Genomic DNA, 27,709 nt, shown 5'->3' with positions numbered 1-27,709 from the left:
TTTTTAGTCATATCAACTTTTTAACCTCATAATAATGACTTAAAACAATGAATAAGCCCATATCGATCTAACTAGAAATTTGGAGGCAGCAGGGAAACTTTGGTTTTTAAGCCTGAAAGTTCTCACAGCGTATTTGGACAGCAGACAAACCTGACAGGAACTACTGTCACCCCCAAAATAATGACATCCTAGGTAAGGTGTATGTCTTTTATTTCAGTAGTCATCAGCCCACACCGGAGAAGGGAAGCTGGTGCAGGAGTGAAGTCTGCATCAGAGCAGAACTGACTGGACTCACACTGCAGGGCCTGGAGGTTAGAGAGCGTCCTGTGAGCAGGAGGGAGCAGGTTTGATCCCTGCAGGTCCGCTGCAGTCAGACCAGAGGTTTGATTCTCTGCCCGAACCCTAGACCGGTAGGAATTTCCCCTCCATTCCTCGGGCCTGGACCGGGCTCATGGTCAGATTTTTTTTTTTTAATAATTGGGGTGGGGAGTAAGCTATTTGGTGTGATAATCAGAATGTTATATGTAGGCCCCAGATACATATATATCATATATATACACAGAATATATATATATATATCTATCTATAGGCATGCGCAAAGGCTTTGAAAGGTTTGTCGAACCAACTAAAACAAGTTTCACTTCCGTGTTGCGCTATTCATTAAGATCACGTGCGTAATTCTGAATAGATTTCTGTCATTCAAGTTTCTCTGTTCTCTAATTCCTTGTGTCAATTATGTTTTCATCACCAGTCAATCAAAGGTTACGATTTGAAATGTAAGTGTTGGGTTTTCTCTGCTTATGGCACCACTGGCTTTGCGAGTCCTTTGCGAGAGGAAGTAGGCTGTTCAGTAAGATCCCACACGGAATTCTGAACAGATTTTTGTCATTCAAACAACTACGAATTAGTTTACTTATAAACAGCCGACTTACTAAGAAAATTTTGGTTTTAAACCGGGCTCGGGCCCATAAATGCAGCCAATGGGCCGGGCTCAGACAGAAAGTGCACGGGCTCGGGTCGGGTCGGGCTTGTTTTCTGGCCCGATCTAAGGCCTGAGTCAGACCCTGATCCCTCTGCTGAAAGGAAAACAGCCTTGTTTTTTTAGCTTGATGACAATGATAACCCACTTAGTCACCACACTTATTGTATATACTGTATATTTTTTCAGGAATCTCTTCTCTCTTTTCTTTTCTTTTCTTTGTTTCCGACGTTTGATATTGAAATTCTATTTGTAAAGCTTTGTTGCTGCTTGTTTATCTGTCTAAAGTTTTGTATGTTGCCACATTCCTAGTATGTGCATTTTATCGGGTTTTGAAAGCATTTCATACCGTAAGGCCCAAGAGGTCGGAGAACATCTCAACTCATAGAGGAACCATGTGATCCCTCAACATCCCTCAAAATCGTCAAATTTCACAAGACGGTGACAGGCAGAGGGATTCACAAAGACACAAATCCCTACTTCCAGTCATTTTAGTGTGGAATCAAAGGCTCTGAACAGCCAGAGTTCCTATTGGCAGAGAGCCTGGCGGTCAGCAGTCAGCGGCGGGTCAGGAGGAGGACAGCTGGAGAAAGTGTCTGATCTGCAGTGAGACGGAGCGGGGAGCGGGAGAGTAACTCGACGCTCACTGTGCTACAGAAACTTCATCTAATGTTATCTCCATCTGGCCTTTATGCAAAACCATAAAACAGAAGGCAATTTTTTTTTTCCCAGTCGTGCGGTTTTCAAAGCTTTAGCTACAGTGTTTTCTCATGGAAAGGAAACTCTTCTTCCTTCTCTCTGTTCGGTCAGAGAGTGAAGGACAGGAATCTCATGATAAAACTGGATGATTAATTAAAGGTTGCTGATCTTATGAGTCTCCTCAATTAACTTCAATTAAACTCATCACTCTCACTCCCTCGTTAGACCTTGTGCTTTTCCTCAATAAAAACACCATGCATCTTCGTGACAAGAAAGGCATCAATCTCTTACCAGCCCTGTGTGTTGTGATGTTTTAACAACAGCTTCTAGACTCAAAGTTCAAGATGATCAAGCCTTTAAACTGTGGAACGCTCCTCCATTGGACTGAAGATCTGCAGACTCACTTGCAGCTAAAGACTCTTCTGTTCACACTGGCCTTTGTTTAGCCTCTTCGTCTGTAATTCTGTGTATTTTTATGTCTTATTGTCGTTATGTCTTACTGTTTTTTAGTTTTTTTTTACTGTTTTCTGGTCTTATTTTAACTATTTAACTCTTGTGAAGCACTTTGTGGCTTTGCTCTCTGAAAGGTGCTACATAAATACACTTTACTTACTTACTAATCAAACTTTTTGGCTGTGATCCTTTTTTTGACTCGTGACTCCTTAAAACATGGCTTACTAGTCCCCCCGTCACAGGCTGCATTTGCAGACTAGTAAACAGTTCAACCGAAACATTATTTTCCCGTTTCAGGTCGTTTCATTTGATTATCAGAAGAGTCAGAGAGGCTGAAAACTATTCAGCATTTCACAAGAAAAAAGCAAAAATGAGGGAACTAGAAGGGAACTAGAAGGGCACTTGGAGAGCGCAGACCTCCGCCAAGGTTCGTGCTGTTATTGCTTGTTCGTGAGTCGGATCCGGATCCGCTCCAAAATTGATTGGGTTCTTCCTTGGCCCATGCTACACCCTTCCACCAAGTTTCATGAAAATCGGACCAGTAGTTTTTCCATAATCCTGCTGACAGACAGACAAACAGACAAACAAACGGCACCGAAAACATAACCTGCTTGGCGGAGGTAAAAATCCACATGGTAAAAAATTTGTATATCAGAAATGTTTTTTTCATATCCCTCACATCAATTTGCGACCCCCCCCCTGCCAAATTATCTTATGACCCCCTGGGGGGTCCCGACCCCCATGAGAACCCCCTGCTCTAATCCTGTGTGAACAATACCGAATCACTACTGACTTCTGGCTCCATGTTCACGTCCACAAAGCCTTGTGTCAACCGTGGGCAGAGCCTGCGTCAACAGCATCCGTCCACACTGGCTCCAGACATGCCGGACCCCCAAGATTACGCTGCCAAAACAAAGTCTTTCCCGCCAAATCTGCCAGTGTGTTTGTCATGCTCTGCAGTGGAGAGTGTTTTTGGTCACGTTTTCACCAGCAACAGCGGTGTGGCTGAACCATCTGGGATGAGTATCTAACTGAGATTTTTCTGAGAAGATGTTGCAATTGTGACATAAAGTGCGATATAATGTGTTAAAGTCCAGCTTCAGTTCAGTATATTTGATTTGTTTGATTTAAAACATTTTACAGAGCGACATTACCTTTTCTGTGTTCTAAATGGAAGGATGAAATTAGATGAATTGCTTCCAACATTTGTTTAAATTCAGCTTTTGAGTGGACAGGTTTACTCAGTGTTCCCAGGATCAAAACCAAGCGAGGTGAAGCAGCTTTTAGTTTCTATGCTCCGCACCTGTGGAGCAAGCTTCCTGAATACCTGAGGTCTGCTAATTTAAATCAGGGCTTAAAACATTATTGTTTACTGCGGCTTTCCAACAAATTAAATACGTAACTTATTTTTAATCTTTAACTATTTATTTGCTTGTTTTTGTTTTTATTGTCTTTTAAATGCAATTTTAATGTCTTTTTAGTCTTCTTGCTTTTAATGTCCTTTAAATGCAATCTTAATCTTAATCTTAATGTCCTATTTTCAATGTATTTCTACGCCCTTGTAAAGCACTTTGAATTGCCTTGTGTCTGAATGGTGCTATAGAAATCAAATTGCCTTGCCTTGCCTTTTGAGTTGGCAAACGGAACAATTACCACAAAAGTCACAATGCAAATTAAAGTGCACAATAAATAAAATCTTTAAACAACTGCAAACAGAACAGAACAGGAGCTTTATGTAAGCAAGTTCTCTAACACTGAGCTTAAAGGTCCCAATCCATTTTAGTTGAGGCTCAGTGTGAAGTGCAGGGGCGGCAGCTAGCCGGGACAAAGACTCACTGAAGCATAAAGCCCTTAAAAAGGAGGCAAAATAAAGGGTCAACTGAAAGGGAAGTGGCAGTTACAATCTGAGCCTGCAGATCTCTGTGAGCATAACTGAGTGCAGAGGCAGTAGAGGTTTGCAGATAACGACATTACAAGCTGTGTGTCGGAGCCGCAGAGCGCTGAGCGAGGCTCCTGCTAACAGAGCGGCAGACTTTTCTCACATTTCACTGCCGGGATTTACTTTTATCGCTGGATAAGGCAGAACAATTTTGCCGTTGTTTTAATGGTCGTTCGACGTTGTTAAAGAGTGAACGAGGTAACAGAGAGCAGCGTGGCAATTTTCTTCTGTGTGTGTGTGTGAGTGTGTTGGACTTGGCGCTCCAGTGGGTGCCAGTGCCTGTTCACCCCGGACCCAGGACAGCACCTAGGGGTGTTTATTTAGCGGGACAGACACTTAGAGACGGGAACCTCCTGCCCGAAGCCGGGGCGGGAGAGAGAGGGCTGCTTTGTGCGGATCAGAGGGCTAAACAACAAAACGCTTATTCCCATTCAGGGTCACTGGGGGGGGGGGGGGTTGGAGCCCTGTCCCAGCATGCATTGGGCAGAAGGCAGGGAAACACCAGCTAACACAGATAGACAGACACTCCCATTCACACCTATGGCCAATTTAGAGTGTCCAGTCCACCTGACTGGACTGTGGGACACAAAATAACGTCTATTAGCAACCTCAGTCTAAAATGGCCTTTCAAAACCACATATTGGACAAAACCCTATAATTTGCACGGCTAAATATTTCTACACTCATCAACACCTGCCAGTCATTTTAAACCATTAATTATCACCTACTGTTCATCAAACACGTACCCAGACAGCTGCAGTTCCCCTGACATTCTGATCTTAACAAGGTGTCACCCAGAATGTCAGGGCAGCTGCTGTCTGGTTACTTGTTTGATGAAGAGTGGGTGATAATGATTTAAAATGACTGATAAATCTAAGATGAAAGGAGGGTTTCATCCATTTTTTTAAAGGCTGATACCGATATTTAATATTACCGATATTCAATATCTTTAAATTTGATCATTTCCGTGCCAAAAAACTACAAAGATTCAGTGTTTTGCCCAGAATTGTACTCTTGTCAGGGTGGAAAAGCCTCTGAAACAGGTTAAAACTCTCCACTGGAACCCAGACTGATGAAATTCTTTTAGGGTTAGGAGCTCCTGTTAGTGTTCTGGTCTGGATGTTGTGAACCATGTCTCTGGTTGAACTTGCCAGACCACACACACACACACACACACACACACACACACACACACCCCAGAGAGCATCTGACCACATGTATGCGTATCAGTAAGGATCTTCCACTTCCCACGTCCGTTATTATTACCCAAAATGCCTGTTTCCTGTCTGAGGGGTTTCCCTGGAACGACTGTCACGGGATCGGTAGACTTCTAAAAACCAGCACTAATTATTCCAGACTATTCTCTCAGCAGTTTAACAGGGTCAGGCCGGAGACGGAGCGAGGCTGTTTTGGTGGGGGGGGGTTTCTGGTGCAGGGTCGTCCCGCTCAGAGAGAGGCCCGCTGCTGGCAGACAGGATGACAGTGTTGTGTGTCAGTGAACCAGAATCTCACCCTTTGTTACAGCAGGATTCATCCACATGCTAACCAACCCTGATGAGGACAGACTGACCCCTGTGCATCCAGCCAGTGTGTTGTCAGCCTCTCTCTCTCTCTCTCTCTCTCTCTCTCTCACACACACACACACATACAGACACACAGGCCTTGTGATGGTTCCCAGTATGATGTATGTGGCTCAGTGGAACAATTGTTCTCATCCTTTAGGTCTCTGATATTGCTCGACCTTTCTCACAGATAGAGGCTATTACCTGAATGGATAATAGAGAAAAGAGGAGAAATATACTCGGGTTTTGAGAGAGTGTGTGTTCTTTACATTTTGTTTTGTGTGTGTGTGTGTGTGTGTGAAGACAGATGCAGATGCCAAGAGATCTCTTTCCTATAGAATCCTATATGATTTTCATTTTGCTTCCCCTAAAATCTTGCAGGATTTACAAAGTATAATAAGAGTGAAATTTATGGAGACGGGCTGATCATTAATAGTCACTGCAGGCAAAATGGAAGGAACATGAGCAAAACTCTTCCCAAGGGTTAATGTTTTTACTTTAATTTAATTTAATTTAATGGGAAATGGGAGCAGTAATTTGTACTTTGATGGAAAAAAAGAGAGAAAAGTTGGTGTCATGGGATAGTTAAACTCACCATTGGCATTTCTGCCACATATCAGATGCTCACAGCCCTGCAGCAGCCCCCACAGCTCCGCGTCGCCGTTCACGGTTCCCTCCAGCAGCTCTGCGGTCACCGGGCAGCAGGTGACCCCGCCGCCGCCCCCGCCCTCCTCCCCGGTCAGCCTCGCCGCCTGCAGCGCCCGGCCCACCACCTCCTCGGCCAGACTCTCCACGCACGCTGTCAGGCAGACGGCCGCGTACTCGTGCACGCGCACCGACACGCGCGTTTCCACCATCCACCTGAAGAACCGACCCACGGAGAGCTTCAGCCCGCAGCGCGCGGATTTGCCCCGCTGACGCACGGTGTCTCCGGAGCTCATGCAGTGCAGGGACACGGCCTTCACCGTGGAGGTCGCGCACCTCTCCGCCAGGCTCCAGCTCAGCACCAGGCTCACCGCGCTCTGGACCTCCTGCCGTGTGCACCGCCTGTGGAGCTCGCTCAGCCGCTGCGCCTCTCTGGAGATCCGGACCAAGGCCCTGCGCAGGAGAACCGACAGCCGGTGAACAGCGTCCCCGGTGAACGACGCGTCCGACCCGGCGACTTTACGCACGACTTCCCGCAGCTCCTGCTCGGTCCAGGGATACTCCTCCAGCTCCGGCAGACAGGGACACTTGGCCAGGATGTCCGCCGCGTCCTCCGGCACCGTGCTCACCGTGTCCCAGCTGCCGTTCCTGCTGTACAGAGAGCCGGCGTGCTGCCACCAGGCTCCCCGGTGAGGAGAGCTCATATGGGACTGAGACTGCCTCGACCTGCCGGAGGAGGACAGGCTGAGGGACGGGCAGGAGTCCCCGGCCACATAGCCCGGATCCAGGCTCAGGTCCTCCAGGGTTTTCATCAAGAGACTGCTCGACATGACAGAAGTTGTGTTAGATTTTTTTTGTTTTTTAAATGTGCCAATAACTTTATGCACAATCACCAAACGACCAAATCTTTTCCATTAAAAGCCACGTTTCGGTCCCAGTAGGTGTAGATCTCAGTAGTTGGAATGAAGGCAAACTGCCAAGAACCGACAGCTGGAACAAGTCTGGCTGCTTGTGCCAAAAGTTACCAAAATATGAAGGGGGATGAAAAGTGCATTACGCACCACGGACCAATCAGAGCCAGCGTCCAATAATGTAACGGCTCTGTTTGCTACTGCCGTACAGCGCCATCGTGTGGACACAATGCAGTCTGTCTGGTTAAAACGAATCATCTCACCTGAAACCAGCTGAGTAGAATCATGCTGTCGGTGTCAAGTTTTCCAGAAGGAACAAATAGGACTTACGGTTGTAGGCCTATCTTTCAAAATAAAAGCACGCTTGACGAACGCGTTGCAGTGTTTTGTTCTTTTAGTGACACAAAGGACCAAAGTGAAGATAAGGAATTAATTTGAGGATTTTCTGTACTGAATGAAATGTGAATAAAATCACTCCTTGCAGCTTAGGCTATATTCATAGCCATGCAGGTCTAAGCAAGATATCATATAGGCTATAGCAGGTTTTACTCCAATTCAATGTAATAATTCCACTGAGTATATTGAGATAGTGTTACTGAGATATGTTGGGAGTATTTTGATATCCCAACCCTTTATTATTCTCTCTCCTTTTTCATTTTACTCATTTATATTGGAGGCAAAATGCTGAGATCAGTGGTGTCCAGTCTGCCATGGAGATCCGACAGTCCGGTGTATTTTTTGGCTGGAATGAAAACCTGCAGACTCTCAGCACTCCATGGCACATGACTGGACACCACTGATCTGTGTAGGCCTACTCATCCCGGTCCTGGGTCAGATCCTGTGTCCTGCATTTTTTTTGTTCCTCCCTGCAGGCCTGCAGGACACCGGACCTGGAGGACCAGAATAGAGTACATAGGATCATCATCACCATATATACTGTATATGTCATGTGTTAGTGGTTCTCAACCCTGGTCATCCAGTACCAAAAGCCTGCTGGTTTTCCATCCTACCAGATTGTTATTTACGTTCCAGGTGTAAACCACTCCCTGATTAGATGGCTTCAATTAAAACAAGGAGGGCTCTGCATCCTGAGGACTGGGGTTGAGACCCACTGTCATATGTGACCGTGAAGGTTTGTTCTCAGACTTGTTTTACATTGATATTCAATCATATAGCGTATCATAATTCAATCAGGTTTCTGGCCTTCAGTCAGAAAAACAGACATATTCACCTTTCTCTCCACTCTTTACCACAAACAGAGGAAAGACACAGAATCAAGGAAGATAAAAGTTGTATTATTTCCATCATGTAGAGCTCCAGGGTTTCATCCACATCTCACACGCTGAACCGCTCATTACAACAGGTATATGTCCATGTACAACAAATTTGTAGCTAAGCAAAAATGCACACAAAACACTTCCTCTGTTAGGTTCGTGTGTGTGTGTGTGTGTGTGTGTGTGTGTGTGTGTGTTGGAGGAGGGGGTGCTTAGCTATGCCATACAAACTAAAACTTAATCTCTGAATTAAACCCAATATAGAGGAAACTACAGGCAGTGTGGATCCACTCTGGATATTTCTGAAACATACTTCTTCAAAATGTGTTCAGATTATTGCAATCTTAAAACTAAAACAGTCAACATCACCACAGATTTCAAAATAGTGGCCTAACAACTGCAAAGCTTGGAAAATTTTGATTCTTGGTTCTTTGCAATTTGGATGAAATTTAGTGGTTCTAAACCTTTCTACAACATTTCTACTTTCTGGGCAACAACTAGTTAAAGACATGCTTAGCCTAAACCAACCACTAGATGTCAGCCATTTACTATTTCTAATCATAGAGCTAAAGAAATGTTTTCCCTGACTTCAGATGGGAAAACTGGTCCTAACTCTTTACCTACTGGTTCTACAGTACTGTACATTTCTAAACACATTGTTAACAGAAGCCAAATACATCTACATCCAAAGTCTCATAATCCATCTCTGTCGGATAAAAACGAGAAAGCAGACGTCTGCTTTTATCTCAGCCTTCACCATTCAAGGTCAACAGAAACACTGTGCTACAGCCAATATTCCAGTTACTGTAAAGACTGATTATTCTGAATGACCTGATGCCTTTCTAAGTGGATAAACAATAAATTACTGACCTAGAAAACCAGACACTTATTTAAAATGAGCTTAACCCCTTCAATAGTTTTCAATGTGTACAATCATGGCAGTGAGCCAGCTCACTGAGGCAACTTGCACCATGCCAGAGGTTTTCTGTTCAATCCAATACTTAACCTGAATGTTGCTTTCTTCTCATTTATTGTCAAATTCCCTCGCTCCCTCTGTCTCTGTGCAGTGTTCAACGTCAAGGATGTCCGTAGCAGAACTGAAGCAGATCCAAATAAGGCATCTTATAACAAGAAATTAGTACAAAAAATAAAACTATGACTCTGCTAGCAAACAGTTTACAAAGGCTGACTGAGCAAACATATTGTTCTTTGACAAAACATTACAAAACTACAAAAAAAGAGCTATTGTCATTATAAAGGGTAATGATGTCTTGCTGTCTTTTATGTCAGCTCCTCGGTTCCTTTTCTCTCTAATGAAACTCGATCAAAATGACAGCGGTCCGGTCCAAGTCATCTGGACTTTTCACCAAAACAGGAAACGCTGTGGATCCGATGTCGGATGCTCTAGAGTCCTATAAAGTGTCTGATCGCACCAGCGGATGGCGGTGACAGTCGACGTGGCTCGCTCCTCTCCCTCCTGTGTCGCCTCTGAGGTCTTGTTCTCCCGAAATTTGGGGAAACGAGCACAATGTCTTCAAATGCAAATACCTGCTCCATGCATGAAAAGTGAGAAAAATACATTTCCCGAGCACCGAAGGATTATGTGAAGGAGAAAAAGCACAGTGGAAAGTAACTGTTAGCGAACCTTTTCATGTCACACAAAGGTGAAAATGGCGTGGCCCAATTCATGCTATCTTCACATAATCCAATTTGTGGTCGAGGAACGTAATCTTCACATAATTCATGTCAAAAACACATAATCTGCGTTTAAGAGATTGTGCTCATTTCATGAAATTGCCTCTGATCCTCCGTCTGAGTCCTGGGCAGTGGGCAGAGCAGAGGCCTGCTCCAGCAGCTGAGCCAGGTAACTGTCCTCGGCCCTCTCCGCCACCGACAGGCTCTCAGACTGGGTCAGGCCAGAAGGCTGCGGAGCGGCCGAGGCTACGGGGCCCGATAGAGTCCGCGGGACCCCGCAGGAGGATCCGTCGGGATCGTCTGTGGGCTGCTGTGGAGGTGCGTCCGCGGCCCGTGGACCTGAGGGAGTCCCTGCAGTAACCGTCGGGTCGGGTGTGGCCTCGCCCTCCTCCTCGTCTGGTGAGTGCGGAGGAGAGAGCGGCGGCGAGTGACGATCCTTCATAACCTCCGCTTCGCTCCCTGGCGGCCGGTATGGGGGAGGTCCCGTCAGCGGGGAGCCGTCCGGGGTGAGCGGGGCCTGGCTGTGGATGATGACGGGGTCCGGAGAAGGCAGCGGGGCCTCCGCCTCCTCCTCCTCCTCGTCCAGAGCGTCGAGGTCCCTGGGGTCCTTCGAGGGGCTCTGGTCCGGGGATATGGTGTCCGGCTGGTGGGAGATGATGCGGAGGCTCAGGGCCGCTCCGGGGAAGCCGCTGGCCGAGGACGGCTTCCCTCTGGGCGGGTGGACCGGACTCAGCAGCACCGGCAGCTCTTGGCCCAAAGGCTTTCGAGGCAACTCCTCAGGTTTCCCTGAGAAGAGAGCACATTTTTATGACATATTTGTTTTGCATGTAAGACAAAAGCTGTATAAGCACCCGACTGCCTCACAATGCCTCAGTTGAACGGTAAGTTAACACAAATCCACCATTCATATGCCAATAATGGGTACCCAGTAGGGTCAGAAATGACCCTGTTTTGCATTTTATTTTGCATTTGCACCTTGTTTTTGTTGACATCTTTTTCATTTTTTTTTCATGTGACTTTAACCTCTGATGTCTGATTTTTATGTAATTGCATTTTATTGTAATGTCTTTTTTATGTACTTATTTTTCTCTCTGTTTTGTAAAGCACTTTGTAACTGCGTTTTGATAAGTGCTATATAAATAAAGTTTATTATTACTATTATTGTTGAGTTGTCAAATATTCACGTGCCAATGCAATTACAATCCACATGCAAATTATGTCACCGTCCACGCAAAGTGCGAAGGAGAATATAGTGAATATGAAAAGTTTGAAATCACAAATATTTTACCATCAGGAAAAATGCAACTTAACTGATACTTAATTGTGAGACAGTCTGGTGTTATGAGATAGTGTCTGCTCGTTACTCAACATAAGTAATGTGTTACTCATTACTTGCTATTAATTTCAAAAGTAATTTTTATGACTTTACTTACTCCTCCCTGGGAGCAGTAAATCGCTGCACTACTCTTGATATTATGTTTTATTTGCACTGCCAAAAGTGGAGATTGCATCCTCTGTCACTTTCAAATATCAAGTCAGCTCAGCTCACTCTCCTGTGAATGACTGTGGTAAACACTTCTTGTGTTGATGTTCAATGTTCCTGTCAGCCTTTTACTGAACAAAATCAAAGCAGTGGGAATACTTCCACTTTTCTTTCACTTCGTATCTAAGCTGCTCAGTGTTTACAACGACGAATCCTGAAGAAAACGAGTCGGGGCATGGAGGTGGGATTTAATTTTTGGATAATTCAAATCCAATCTGATGTTTAGAGGGGGTTGACAACAACGTCATGAGTGACTGGGGAAAGTAATAACACCACCCGACACTGGTGAGACACGGCGAGCTGACCCCTCTGTACCTGGAGGAGGAAGGTCCAGCTTCATCTTGCGTAGTTCTGTCATGGAGGCCTGCAGCTGCTCGATGATGACGTCATCGCTGTAGAGGAAAGTCTGGGCGATCCTCTCCTGCAGGAACTCTCTGAGCTCCTCCAGGGACATCTTCTGAAGACGCTCTGTGCACACACACACACACACAGACACACACAATAGCAACAGTTCATATGTTAAAACCATAAAAATGACCTCTAGTGTTTACTACGATAACATCATGCATATCTCTTTACAATCTTGGGAGTAGTTCTCCCCAAAATGAAAATATAGTCATTATCTACTCACTCCCTTCTCAGTCAAAACCCCATTAAACACCCAGCGAGTTCTCCCCAGTAGTTCAATTTGAGCCTTCTAACAAACTATTGAACAAGCCCATCTTTTTACAACTCCAAAAAAAGCAGAAAATCAAATGTCCATCAAATGTCTCCAAACAGCTCGAGCAGCAGAATCCAAGTGTTTTGTAGCCAAACGATTGCACTGTGGGTCCAAAAGTCCAACATTTACCTCATTATCTCCCTATATTTTCCTCTCTGACTCTGCTTGCTGCTGTAGGGCGATCACAGCATTGTCAGTGAAGAAAATATCAGAGGTAATATGGTTAATATTGCACTTTCGGACCCACAGTGCAATCGTTTGGCTACAAAACACTTGGATTCTGCTGCTCGAGCTGTTTGGGGAAATTTTATGGACATATTATGCCTTTTTTTTGGGAGCTGTAAAAAGATGAACTTCAACAGTTTGTTAGAAGGCTGAGATGGAGCTACAGGGGCGAACTCGCTGTTTTTTTTTGGTTTTCCTACCAACTTTAATGGGGTTTCGACTGATTGATGAGTAGATAATGACTGCATTTTCTCATGGGGGGGTGAACTATTCCTTTTTTTTTAGCGAGTTCTTCTCATCTCCTTACTCTTGTGTATTTTCAGGACGGTGTAGGACATGGCGGTGAGAAGCCTCTCTCCCTCCAGGATGAAGATGTCCCACAGGCGAAGGGTCAGGGTGAACGGCGTCTGCAGGATCACAAGTCACACAGATATCACTGCCGTCTCCGTCTCCGCACTCCCGTTTCTGTCTGGCAGCAATTTTTTTTTTTTTTTTTTGTTTATGCCAGTGGTTTTGCATATCTCCGACTCTCTTCCTCGCTGTATCTAGTTGGAGTCAGGAGGTTTGTCTGGTGCTTTCCCAGACCACAGAAACCCACAGAGGCCCATCTCGGCGGTGGGACCCGGCAGGACGGAGAAGTGCTGACAGCGGCCCGGTCCTGCCAGACCGCCCCCACCACAGGATTGTGGGCATCCATGAAGAAGACTAATAGTAGTTTAGCCTAACAACTCTTAATGTTCTGTTCTAATGCGCTGGCCCACAGCTCAAATATCACCAGTCTTTCTGCCTGCTGTACTCATGCTATATAATCGTTAAAGTGGCTATCTGTGAGATCGGGGGTGATTTTAGGGTTGCAACTAACGATTATTTTCATTGTCGATTAATCTGGCGATTATTTTCTCGATTAATCGATTAGTTGTTTGGTCTATAAAATGTCAGAAAATGGTGAAAAATGTGGATCAGTGTTTCCCAAAGCCCAAGATGACGTCCTCAAATGTCTTGTTTTGTCCACAACCCAAAGATATTCAGTTTACTGTCATAGAGGAGGAAAGAAACCAGAAAATATTCACATTTAAGAGAATTTTGACTTATTTTTCTTAAAAAATTACTCAAACCGATTAATCGATTATCCAAATAGCTGGCGATTAATTTAATAGTTGACAACTAATCGATTAATCGATTAATCGTTGCAGCTCTATTTGATTTTGTCTCCATCTTTGTTGCTCAGCCTCACTGTGGTGTTTCTGCACATGCACTTCCCAGACATCACCTGCCAATCAAACAGTGTGGGCGGAGCTTGGAGTTTCTATTGCTGCAGTTTGAGCTGGGCTAACTACCCAGTTCTTCTTCTTCTTCTTCTTCTGTTTATTCCAAACAAACCCGGAATCAGACACCGGCTGTTTAGAACAGACTTATGGAAAAGATTTATGAACTGGATAGAGGCTGAATCACTGTTGTGTTACAGCAATCAGAGATAGACAGTAGCAAAGCAGACAATTATTTACATGAAAATGTTGTGGATTATTACTTTCAATTCACTGATGTATTTATTCATTTTAATTGAGGATGAGATAAGAGTTATGAGATGAGAGCAGGATGCAGGGATGGAGAGGGAACACATCAATCCGGCAGGTTTCTCACCCTGTCGATGAAACACTGCAGGAACCACTTGGTGCTGTAAATCCCTGCAGACATCTGCTCTCTGTCCTACAGAGGGAGACAGAAAGAGAGACAGAGAGAGAGAGAGAGAGAGAGAGAGAGGGAGAGAGAGAAGAGTCAGCACACATCTACAAAACAGCAAACTGCGAGCCATGTCATCACATATCAGGATGCTTGTTCCGCAGTGTTGTGTTGTGTTGTTTTTCCGCGTCCTGATTTTCTGTTACGAAACTATGAGCGTGTTGCGTAACCAGGCGGGAGCAGTGATCTCACCAGATGTTTCTTCAGCTTGGGGATGAGTTTGGAAATAATCTGATCATGATGTGCCTGGAATCGCTGAAGTTTGGGGAACCCAGGAACGAAAAAGCCTTCACAGGGGAGAGAGGACAAGAGAGGGATTTCTAATCTCACGTAATGCAACTGCCCTGCTCCAGTAGTGCAGTCTACTGCAACTGAGAAACAATACTTCATTATTTATGTATCTGTCCCAACTAAAGCACTGCTGCTACAGAAGTGGACTGTATGTCGTTTAATAATAATGATAATAATGAATTGTAATTATATAGCACACTTTAAGGTAATACTTTACAATAAGGGTCACTAAGTTAAGGGTTAGTTACTGCTTAATAAGCATTAACTAACCCTTAATTAACAGTTAACCAGAATTTCCTTCAGGATCAATAAAGTATCTATCTATCTAGTTAACTAATGTGTGTGTTAATCATTTACTAATGGTGTTCATGTTAACTAAGGTATTCATTTATACATTATTTAATAGTCTATAAATAATGTATAAATTAATACCTTAGTTAACATGAACACCATTAGTAAATTTCACATTAGTTAACTGTTAATTAAGGGTTAGTTAATGCGTATTAAGCATTAATTAACCCTTAACTTAGTGACCCTTATTGTAAAGTGTTACCCACTTTAAAATACGTCGAACTCTCAAGGTGCTTCACAGGAGATAGAATAAATGAACAATAATAGTAAAAGGAAAAGCACAGGGTATGAACAAACCAGTACCAGTAAAGCAGAGAGGAAGAGATGAGTCTTTAGTTTCGATTGAAATGGAAACCCTGCTTTATTACCTTTTAAAGTTGGAAAAAACACACCAGGAGCAGTTTGTCTTTGCAGCGCAGTATAGATACACCCCCCCCCCCCCCCCCTCACCGTGCATGGCGTGCCTCTGATCGGTCAGCAGCTGTGACAGGGCCCAGAAGGCGTCCTCCTCGTTCATGTACATGAGCAGCAGGGCGGCGATCTGACTCATGCCCTGGCAGTAGCTCACCTCCTGCAGGGCGGCAGGGTCACATGGGACAAGATCACACAATTTGGGTTTTTTTTTTTTTTTTTTTCCACTGCAGAACGAACGACCTGCCTATCCTGGGTCTGCTTTGGCACACAGTATGGCACACGGGATATGGCACCCTTTTGGTTTACCGTTGCATTTTTTTTTAATATATAAGACCCTCTCCAGAACATGCATGTGTAACTATAGCAACAGCCAAACCATAGCAACTGGTGTTAACATCAACAACAACAGACATGGCAGACCCATTGGAGACTTTTTTTGTATTTTGTGTGGGATTATTTTTTTTCTTTTGTATAATAATGCTGCAACAAAACACAGCTGACACACCAGCTACAGTAGCAATACAATCATGATTGGTCTATTCTATAGTAACAACTGGAGCAGACTATGGGAGCTGAGAAAGAACCTCAAATTCACACCTATGTCAATTGTGTAGCTCCTGTTTTAACACCAGCTACAGCCACGTTTCATGCCAGCTTCATTAAAAAACAAAGCAAGTGAGAAATCCCACTTTCCACTTTGTTTTTTTTTCTTTGTTTGTTTGCGCCAGCTGGGGATTTAAAAATAGCGGTTGTGACTGCCAGCAGCCTTTGAAAGAGGCTGATTTCAGATTCATACGGCTGCTGCATCAACACGCTTTTACTGTACTTTAAACTGTACTGACCTGTGAATAAATATAATGGAAAAACACACAGCGGGGTACAGTATGGGACACTGGTGCAGTGGAAAAAGCACATTAAGACCTGAATCTAGATTTCTATCTGTATTTTAAGGTGTTTAAGGTGATGAAGGAAAAGCAGTCACTCACTGTGTTGTAGACTGAATATGCAGAAAGGACATGGAACAGAGACTGCTGCCTGTAAGGAGAGGAGGAGAGGAGAGGAGAGGGGAGGAGGAGGAGGGGAGGAGAGGAGAGGAGAGGAGAGGAGGAGACAAGAGAGGAGAGGAGAGGAGACAAGAGAGGAGAGGAGAGGACAGGAGAGGAGGAGACAAGAGAGGAGAGGAGAGGAGGAGACAAGAGAGAGAGAGAGGAGAGGAGAGGAGAGGACAAGAGAGGAGAGGAGGAGACAAGAGAGGAGAGGAGAGGAGAGGAGAGGAGAGGAGGAGACAAGAGAGGAGGGGAGAGGAGAGGAGAGGAGGGGAGAGGAGAGGACAAGAGAGGAGAGGAGAGAAGAGGAGAAAATGAAGTGTAGTATGTATATGATGTATGTAACCTATATGATGTGTGTAGATATATTCTGTATATGATGTAGTATGTATACTGATATACTGTATATGATGTAGTATGTATACTGATATACTGTATATGATGTAGTATGTATACTGATATACTGTATATGATGTAGTATGTATACTGATATGCTGTATATGATGTAGTATGAATACTGATATACTGTATATGATGTAGTATGTATACTGATATGCTGTATATGATGTAGTATGTATACTGATATACTGTATATGATGTAGTATGTATACTGAAATACTGTATATGATGTAGTATGTATACTGATATACTGTATATGATGTAGTATGTATACTGATATACTGCATATGATGTAGTATGTATACTGATATACTGTATATGATGTAGTATGTATACTGATATACTGTATATGATGCTATGTAAAGCCCTTTGAGACATGCTTGTGAAAAGGGGCTATACAAATAAATAATACTAACTAACTAACTAACTAACTAACTGTTTCCACACAGACCCACTCTGCTGCTCTTCTCTGACCTGTGAACTGATTCCACAGCACCATCTCTCTCTCTCTCTCTCTCTCTCTCTCTCTCTCTCTCTCTCTCTCTCCCTCCCTCTCTCGTTCTGCAGGCTGAGAGCTGCTGTTAGATACTGAGGCGTTTTGTGCGGCGGAGAGTTTTCTGCTCCAGACTTTCCACTGCCGCTCCCGAACAAGCCTGCGCTCTATTAAACTGTCAGTGACATCACTCTGTTACTGGATCAGGTTCCAAACAGCTCTCTCTCTCTCTCTCTCTCTCTCTCTCTCTCTCCGCCCCCCCCCCCCCCCCCCCCCCCCCCCCAAGTTCACACTGAGGTTGCAAAATCAGATTCCCCTGCAACGGTTGTGGAACAGTTTGTATTTTTAACCTGCACTTTAAACCTCATACATCTGAACCCGACCAGCTCTACAAACTGGAATAAAGAATGAATATGCAAAATTACAAAGTATGTTATGAACTGGTAATCATACATGACTGTTTCCCCCTTAGTTTAACCTTAAACTAGACTGCACTATACGCTGAGTCTTGGAAGGCGTGAGTGCACATTTGATACTTTTGATACTCTAAATATGTTTTAGATGAATAATTTAATAAGCAGAACCTCAACATCAAAAAATCAAAGCGGTTCAGTAGTGGTTAACAAAGTTGAGTTTTTACTGAACACCACAGGCTTCATATCAAACACTCTGACCGCGCACTGCATCTTTAATCAGACGCAGTGCTCCTGACACTGATGGAAACAGGCAGTATCAGTAAAGTGTTTCAAAAATGCTCAACCTAATGAAAATTAGTTTGACAGCAGATGGAAAAGTATTGGAAAACTATGGAAGAGTATTTGATGTATTTTAGTTGCTCTTCGCTGTCTGTTCTATACTGTGCACTGTCTGTTTTATGCTATGTACTGTCTGTTTTATATTATGTACTGTCTGTTCTATACTGTGTACTGTCTGTTTTATACTATGTACTGTTTGTTTTATACTGTGTACTGTTTGTTTTATGCTATGTACTGTCTGTTTTATGCTATGTACTGTCTGTTTTATATTATGTACTGTCTGTTCTATACTGTGTACTGTCTGTTTTATACTATGTACTGTTTGTTTTATACTGTGTACTGTTTGTTTTATGCTATGTACTGTCTGTTTTATACTGTGTAGTGTTTGTTTTATACTGTGTACTGTCTGTTTTATACTGTGTACTGTTTGTTTTATGCTATGTACTGTCTGTTTTATACTATGTACTGTCTGTTTTATACTGTGTACTGTCTGTTTTATACTGTGTACTGTCTGTTTTATACTGTGTAGTCTGTTCTATACTGTGTACTGTCTGTTCTATACTGTGCACTGTTTGTTTTATACTGTGTACTGTTTGTTTTATACTGTGCACTGTCTGTTTTATACTGTGTAGTCTGTTCTATACTGTGTACTGTCTGTTCTATACTGTGTACTGTCTGTTCTATACTGTTTAGTCTGTTCTATACTGTGTAGTCTGTTCTATACTGTGCACTGTCTGTTCTATACTGTGTAGTCTGTTCTATACTGTGTACTGTCTGTTCTATACTGTGTACTGTCTGTTCTATACTGTGTACTGTCTGTTTTACACTGTGTACTGCCTGTTTTATACTGTGTACTGTCTGTTTTACATTGTGTACTGTCTGTTTTACACTGTGTACTGTCTGTTTTATACTGTGTACTGTCTGTTTTACACTGTGTACTGTCTGTTTTTATTGTGTTGCCAGATTACCGAAGACAAATTTCCATTTGATGTAAATTTAATGGACAATAAAGTTTTTCTTATCTTATCCTATCTTAAAACGGGGCCTGAGGGAGACTTACTTGACTCCGAAGCGGTCCATGAACATGATGTGGTTTCGAAAGGTCCTGTTGATGTCCAGGTCGATCTGCTTGATCTCAGACGAGTACAGTCTGGCTTGCTCTTTCATTTTCTGAGAGGAAAACAAAGAAGTCCAGTTACCTTCAAAAAAATAATGTATCCTAATGAGATACTACAGGATTACTTCTGGGAATACTTTTAAAGTGAAAGAGAGAAACTCAGAGGGCCAATTAAAGAGCAGCAGCTGTTCTACCTCGTTAAAAAATGTGGCACAGAAGAAAATTTGTTTGTATGCAAACCTGAAATAAATTTCCTGAACTTTGCAACTTTTCACTTTTTCTTACCTGTACCTTTATACCTCAAATATGACAAAGATATTTGAAAGTAGCTGACAGTAATTAGAATACATTACTGAGTTTGGGTTGATTCCCATTGACATTTTTACAGTAACCTACCCAACCCTGCATCTGATTTATTTATTTATACGGTGGTGTTCAAAGTTAGTAAGATCCAGCGTTATTCTTGACACACATAATATTTGCAGAGAGTGAAATATAAACTGAGCCGCATCACTTATGTTTCAAAACTTGAATGTCAACACCGGATGTTTTCATCATCTCCCCGATCTCCATTACGTCTCCATCTGCTTTGTTTTCCTCTCGCTGACCTAATCTGGTCCACTTCGGAACAGGCTGTTTTCCTCTCTTAAAGTGTTTGCATTGCTAATCCTGCTGAGCGTTTGCGATGGCAGAGGATAAAATATGTGTCAGTTATAATGTGGGACTGTAGGGTCTGCCAACCATCTGGCAGGACGGTAATCAGAGACATTCCAGATCCAGGGGAGCGTGTGGTAGCGTTACAGATGCTGAGCCGTGCTTTCAGTTACTGTGTTTAAAGCTGCTTTCCTCAGAGGGTCGGTAGCTTGTGGATGTGTGCATGTATGGATCTATATGGACAACGTTTTCACGTGTTCGGCATGCGGAAAGATTAGATCAGTGGTTCTCAACGTGGGGTCCGGGGACCACCAGGGGTCCGTGAGAGGGTTCCAGGGGGGTACTCAGCGATTGTTAAACTTCAACGTTATTTAATTTACAAGAAGTTAACACAATTAGAGAATGTAGAAGAATGACTGTTTTGGTCATAGATTCACTGTTATGTATCTGCCTACAACGCAGATAGTCAAGGAATTCTGGACAAAATCATTTCGAACAATAAAAAATATTCTCAGATTTGGGTCCGCTAGAACAAATATAATCAAATGGGGGTCTGTGGCCCTAATGTGGACTAAATTAGCGGTCCTTGATATGAAAAATGTTGAGAATCACTGGGTAAGATAACAGTTCAGTTTAGGCAACTAAAACAACTTGGTGTTAAGATTTTGGTTAAATAACAAAAACGTTCGCCAAAAATGAAACATCTCCGCCCACCCGCCCCCCCCGACCTCCACACCCTGACTTTCCACTGAACTACCTCCTGTTTCTAGTCATGTCTCCTCCACCTGATCCTTTCCTGCTGGGGAAACACATTTCTCTCACTTTTTGTGCATGGAGCTTGTTATTTGTATTTTAATTTGTATTTATTTATTTGATTTAACCTTTATTTATTTACCAGACGGGTCAATTGAGAACAAATTCTTAGTTACAATGACAGCCTGGCAAGAGGACAAAACAACCTCTGACAGTAATAAAGCAAGCAAAAGGAACTAAACAAAACAAACAAAAAATAATCCAGATAAGACTATCAGACACAAATGTTAAAAACCATGATTTGATGTTTTATTCACAGGTCTTACAGCAGCAAAAAAAAAAAATGCTAGCTTTAAGATGGAATCCTCCTCATTCACTTACCCGTACGCAATGGCTGATGTCTTTACTGAACATACTACACATGGAACAATCTATAGTGAGAATACATGGGGCTAGAGAAAGGACTGCCCAGCCATGGGCCTCTGCAGCAGCAGATGTTAAACAGCTGCTGGCTTGAACATCTTCAAGTTTGGCATTACAATGTATCTAAGTGCACTTTGTTGTATTTGTTGTACATTTATGAATTCATGTACTATGTCGTGTAGAACTCGTGTGGGGTGGGAGGGGAGGGAAGTGGTCGCCACATGGGTGGGAGGGAGGGAGGACCTTTCTTGGTCCTAGTGGGGGAAAATATACTCTGATACTTTGTGTTTGTAATTGCAATGACCATTTGCTTTTGATTTGAAATGCGTACATCGCAGAGGCAGAGAAAGCCAACAAAGTATGGGAACCAGGAAATAATCAAACCACACACCAAACAACCAAATAAAATGACAAGTCCTGAAAGCAGAACAGACAAATTTGTTTGGAAGTTAAAAGGCTGGGATGCAGTTGCAGGTGTGTGTTAATCATCTCTGCAATAGAGTCCTTAAAAGTAGCGAGGGAGATAAATTTGTCCAGTTTCAAAGTCTTTTGCAGCTCGTTCCAGTTGCTGGGAGCAGCAAACTGGAAGGAGGACCGGCCCAAAGAGGAATCAGCACAGGGAACTTCTAGCAAGATATGGCGAGCAGCTCTGGTGTTATAAGGTATAGTGGATGAGAATTTGAACAAGTTTCAGTTTTTAAGACACTGTGCTCATTTCATGGACAGCAGGCTCACGTGAAAGAATTGAACAAACTAGAGCTGACAGAGTAGTACTTCAGTGCTCAAAAAGAACAAACGTTATTTCAATCTGTCTGTCATGGCCGCCGGCTCAACACAGACTTCTTACTTCCCTTCTCGTATTCTTTAGGAAGGTTTTAAACATTCTTAGTTGATCAATTAGAATATATAATAAAAACAGTCACACTCACTTCACCAGAAAGGCGTTAAGTGGCGACCTAGTACTTCCCAGACCTAGGACTAAATATTGAAATGATCTACAGTGTGCTATAGAGCCATATTTAACTGGAACAAGCTGCCAGTATCCACCAGGCTGGCAAAGAATAATTACACTTTCAAAAAGGCACTCAAAAGTGAACTGATGAAACGGACCATGTAAGCTTTGATTTTATTTAACTGTTATAATTGTTTTGTTTTTTTTTCACTGTATTTAGTTTAAATTAATTGGTTTCCTTTTATTATTATTGTTGTTGTCTTAAGTATTCTCTTATCTTATTATTGATTATTTGTATGCTTTTTGTGAGGACCCCAGGAAGACTAGCTGTCATTAATTTGCCAGCTAATGGGGATCCTAATAAAAATTAAAAAAAATAAAAAATAAAAAAATGTGTGCGTGTGAGTGTGCACCTCGTATTTGCCCTCGTTCTCCTTCTTGGCCTTGTCCACGTCCAGCATCAGGGCCCAGGCCTGGCCCCTCAGCTGCAGGGGGATGCCCTTATACACCCGCTTCACCATCTGACGGGACGGAGGAGGGAAGGAAAAGATAAACACCGTGTAAACAAAGCCAGAGGGTTCAGAGGGTCCAGAGGGCTGATGCTGATGCGGCGTGAGTCACTAGAAGGTTTAACCGCCTACTGTTCGCCTACTGCAGGGCTCAGCATTACAGCAAAAGATGTTCACATTTGAACCATATTCATGTACTGATGCATGAGTGTGTGTGTGTGTGTGTGTGTGTGTGTGTGTGAGAGTGTGTGTCAGACCTGGATCAAATAGCTGTTGGAAATCATTCTCTTGTGTTTGTTTTGACCTGCATGGACCAGGTGGGTGAGTTGAAGCTGCACTGGGTATCGTCACACATTATTACACGGCTTTGTTGAATACTCGATTCTGATTGGTCAATTGCGGCATTCTACGGTCTGTTGCTTTGGACGCAGTTTTGATCATAGACTCTGGAGTGACCTGGATCGTATCAATCCGCAGAAAGAAGTCTGGTAAATTTTGTTGCTTTAATAATCAAATTAACAACGGGAGCTCCTCTCCTAGTTGCCTATCGCTACATACTAACTTAAGCGATAAGCAGTAGTGATAATAGTAATATTGTTACCAGTTGTAACATTAGTAACAGTTGTGTTTCCAGGTGTGTCAACTGCAAAACCCCGGCCAGAAGGGAACGTAGAGATGAATGAGGACAGAAATGTCAACATCAATATTCCCAAAGAAGTCCCATTCACCTCGTCTCACTTCACCATCGATGGAAATGTTCAGTTTAACGTGAATTATAACGCTAAGTAGGCTAATCTTAAGAAGGCTACAGAGTTTACGTTGCTATGGACGCAGTTCCAGCCGTAGAATCTAACGGACTATTTTTTTTAGCGGAAGCAATAAAATCATTTTTAAATAATGACCGGCTCGCTGTACATTACTTAGCGGCTCCAACCGGCAGTGAGAGGAAACAGTTTGAAAAACAAATTTGAACTTCAATACCCAGAAATCCTTTAGGGTGACATCACTAAACTGCAAACAGCACACCAAACCAGCTGTTTTATATATCAAAGGACACCAAATCTAATGTTGGTGAGTCCAGCTTCCGATTCTGCTTCTGCACACCACAATTTCATTTGGTCAATCTACAGCACCTCATGAGACGATCTTCTCTGCTTACAGAAAAAATCCTATCTGGTGCAACTTTAATGTATTGGATAGTGTCGAGTAAAGTGCTGACCACAGCAAAATAGGCAAAAATGACAAAAATGTTTTCTCCTCTGTTAGTTTGCCTGTCTGTCTGTCTGTCAGCAAGATTTCTCCAATAGTTATAAACGGATTTCCATGAAGTTTGGTGGACAGATCGGCTTTGGGCCAAGGAGCAACTGATTCCATTTTGATGCTGATCCGGATCTGGGATTTCCACCATAAGATAATTACCTTTTTTTTTTTAGCCATAACTATGAAACTAGCAGAGATCGAGGCTTGACTCCAAATCCTAATGGGATGTTTGCAGGGTCAAGAATTCGATTGAACTCAAAACTGAAAGCGATAGGAATGATGTGTTCGGGTGTAACAGCGAGTCGGAGGATTGTTCAGCGTTGGCGGAGGTTCCAGTCTCATCCAGAGTGACTCAGGATGAGTCAGCAGGTCGGGGGTTCAGCATCTCGCTACGGGGAACTTGACTGGTGATGGACTCGACCTCGGCGGCTGCGGGGATCAAAATCTGTGACCTCCTGGCTACAAAAACCACTTCCAAACCACGGCGCCGACTTTTCGCATACTTTTCTGTAATTGTCTAAAACTCTCTGGCACTCGAGTAAGCTAAAATAAACCCAAAAAAAAAGTATTTCGCTGGGTCACGTGACCCGGGTCTGGAACGCGCGGGCTCGTACTCACCCTGTCGCTGTTCTTGTATTTATCCCACTTCTTCACCATCTTCAGCCATTTCTCCACTCGCTCTATCTCCAGCTGCTTCCGCTGTGAGGGAGACAGGAGCCGGTGAAGTGATGTACAGTGAGGCTCAGACACACATCTGCTAAACCCGCTTATCCCGGTTACTTCTGTTACTTATCTTGGGAGGTGAACTGGAACAGTGTATGACTAGTGAGTTTATGGCCCTCTCTGTCACTGGGAAGGTCCACTTATTATGGACTATAAGATTTTACAAGGTCTATGTCCAAATTATTTTTCCAGGGTATTTTCAGTATGTCCGGGACTCTCATGGCCTGAATATGAGGGCTAGTGTTATCTCACCTGAAACAACCCGATCTGAAAAGCAAAGTAGGGAGAAGTACATTTCTCTACACAGCGGGGGAGGAGTGGAATAAAATCCCAAAACGAAATTAAATCTGCCCATTCTCTGAATACTGCTAAAAAACAACTGAAAAAATGGATGCTGAGTAAGTCAGTATAGTGAAACATCTTTTCTAGGACAGTTCTAAGTTTGGACTGGTTTCTGAACTTGTGTGTTTTTTTTATTATTTTCATGATTTTATAATACTGATGTTTTTATTAGGTGTTTTAGAGTAAAAATGGGATATTAGTAGCATATACATGTCACTCCCTTTTCCTGCCTGCCTCCTAGCCTAGACCCCCAGGACCGCAATGGAAAGAAGTCATGTGACTTTATTGCGATATCCTGATGAATTTTTAGTACTGTATGTACATTTGTGTGAGCTTAGAATTATAAGGTTCTATCTGCCTTCAGGATAGTTCTGAGATATTGAGCTTCAAAGGTTTCAGCATTCCATTGAGTAAAATGGAGATGGGTCCTTTTGTTTTAGAAATGACAGACTCAAAAATCATTATTTTCAAAAAAATAACACCACACATATGTCAACAGGCACTCATAGAATAGGTTCATGCGACTAACTCAGTTTTGCCAAAATGTCAGATAGAACCTTATAATACCAAGGTCACGTATTGTATTTTTAATTTATCGAATAAAATCAATCAATCAATCAATCCCTGTGTTACTATGTGCATCCCAATGCATGTGTGTGTGTCCACTGGCTAAATGTGTTTTGGTTAAATGGGTAAATGTGTGTTTTTTTCCCGGTTAAACAGCAGCAGAGGGAGCACAGGGTTATGGATGGGCCGGGCTGGAGGATCAACTCTCTGGTAATGGATATCCAGAGAATGTCATGCATCTTACACACACACACACACACACACACACACACATTGAGAGAGGTCAGCTATGAAAGTCACAGTATGAACTTTTATAGGGTTAGGGTGAATACATCGGGAAAAAAATGATCTTTTCCATTTTTGTTCTGGACTGTTTTATGAATGATAAATGATCTTATTCAGGGATTCTGATGCTTATATATTTTTCATGTGTTCGGTTTTTATCTACAGTGTTTGTTCCACGTCATTTTTTTTACCCTTGTGTTTACCTGACTGCATAACCACTTTCACTTTGGGACAATGAAGATATTGAACTTGAACTTGTTTATTTAACATTATATTATTTTTGGCAGTTTAACTGAGCTGGATGTTTGGTCATTTAAACTGCAGCCTGGTGACAGTCGAATGGTGAAGCAGCAGCAGAGACAGAAATAGATTTCAACTACTATTTATAGTTATTAAAAAAAAAATCAAAGAGGATCCCAGGCACTCTGTCTGCAATACAGTTTAAAGCCTTTATTTATTTAACATTGGCAATTGAATATTTAAAAAAAAAAAAAAAAAAAAATGACCCACCCATTTCAGCTCAAATCTGCTTTGATTTTGAATACAGTGTGGTAATACCCATTCTTTATCCACGGACATTTCTGCTATCAAGAATCCTCCTAATCTGTTCCTAAATGTTAAATCCTGTTTGACTTCAAATTTATTTAAAGTCTGAACAGAGCCGATGTTTCCAGGATGGGTTTTGTCCCGTCTGGAAATGCACTGTGACCAGAAACCTGTTCATCTTGTTTTATTATTGGCTGTGAGGACTTATATTAATATTTAAAATGTAAAAAATGTCCCTTTCTTGCCCATTTAAAACCTACATGTCAAATCAAGTCATCGCCTCTATACCATGTGTGTTTGTCAGGTGTTGTGCCAGAATTTGCATCCCCTAAAATTGTGTTTCCCCTGCTGGTGTGCCTCCGCCTAGAGACAAAAGGCCAGGAAACAAAATGACAAAATAATTTCAATAATTTCAATTTCAACAATGTATTGTTTTCCTATCACTGCCTTTCAACCTGCCTAGCTAGTTGCCTCATAACGAACAGAAATGATGCTTATTTGTGTTATTTATATTATCTTTCCATATCAAACCACAAGTATCTATTGATTCTACAAGGATGTTGTCATTTATTAAACTAATTTCCCCACCACACTTTCCTCGTACAGTGGGAACGCAGGAGGACACGTCTCCAGGGAACACAGAGTTTTTTAGGGGATACAAATTTTGGCGCAACACCGGTTCCTCCTCCCCGGCACGGAGGACTACACCGGGGATCGGGATCCATGTGACGAGGATTAGCCGACAGGAGGATGCCTCACCTTCTCCTCCTGTGCGGTCGGGGCTGGCAGCTCGTCCTCGCTGGGGGGGGAAAAAAAAAAAGAGAGAGAGAGACAAAAACCGATCAGATGCAAAGACAGAAAGTAGGAAAGTAGCAGGAACAGAAAACGCAGGACGGACTCACTGCATGAAGCCGAAGCGGTCGGTGACTCTGTAGATGCTGTAGTCGGCATCTTCCCAGGGGTCGATCTCCACCCCCTCCTGCCGGCCCTGCAGGTTGCCACACACACACACACACACACACACACACACACACGGGTACACACAAGAATGCATGCATGCACACCAAGGATATTATAGTTAACGACCTGAAACCAAGACCACAATTAGGCATGAACACACATTTTAGTGAACTGACCCACTGAGCAATTTTATGTTGATTAGACGTTTAAAACACGTCTAAATGGCCCATAGAGTCTAGGCTAAATGAAGTTTAAATGGGGTTGAAAAGTGAAAGTTTATTAGATGTCTATACATAGACAAAATTATCCTGGACTATATGAGAGCTACGCACAGACGCAATGTTGAAATTACTTCTTGTGCTCAGATAATTATCTTGTAGGCTAGTCTACAGGACTTCTCTGGTGCATATTTTTTGGTATTTACAGATGTTTATTCATTGTAATAATGTATTTACTGCTTGGTCTAAAATAGGTCTATACATA

General features: G+C 42.8%; 2 protein-coding genes across 3 annotated transcripts in view; both read right to left on the bottom strand.

Moving 5' to 3' along the window:
- The window catches only part of LOC139667964 (ankyrin repeat and BTB/POZ domain-containing protein 2-like), a 33,464-nt gene extending 26,357 nt beyond the window's left edge, over positions 1-7,107 (bottom strand). For both annotated transcript variants that reach the window (XM_071547434.1, XM_071547435.1), the window contains exon 1: positions 6,228-7,107. In XM_071547434.1, coding sequence (XP_071403535.1) covers positions 6,228-7,107 — 880 coding nt within the window. The remainder of the gene's footprint in view (positions 1-6,227) is intronic.
- Positions 7,108-10,248: 3,141 nt separating this feature from the next.
- LOC139667965 (USP6 N-terminal-like protein) lies at positions 10,249-27,254 on the bottom strand (the record flags this gene model as incomplete). The annotated part of the gene is made up of 12 exons (XM_071547436.1): positions 10,249-10,943; positions 12,016-12,168; positions 12,954-13,053; positions 14,288-14,353; positions 14,579-14,673; positions 15,479-15,599; positions 16,429-16,477; positions 19,196-19,305; positions 22,448-22,555; positions 24,422-24,502; positions 27,026-27,065; positions 27,169-27,254. Coding segments are annotated over 12 exons (1,704 nt in total), but the record flags the coding sequence as incomplete, so codon positions are not given.
- Between the last annotated feature and the right edge of the window lie 455 nt (positions 27,255-27,709).

The sequence above is a fragment of the Centroberyx affinis genome, unplaced genomic scaffold, assembly GCF_046629955.1.
Source record: "Centroberyx affinis isolate AG114_WGS23_722 - 3 ecotype Tasmania unplaced genomic scaffold, CSIRO-AGI_Caff_v1 ptg005913l_1, whole genome shotgun sequence".
In the NCBI taxonomy this organism is placed as follows: domain Eukaryota; kingdom Metazoa; phylum Chordata; class Actinopteri; order Beryciformes; family Berycidae; genus Centroberyx; species Centroberyx affinis.
The sequence above is the reverse complement of the archived record's forward strand: the minus strand, read 5'-3'. Positions and strand labels throughout refer to the sequence as shown.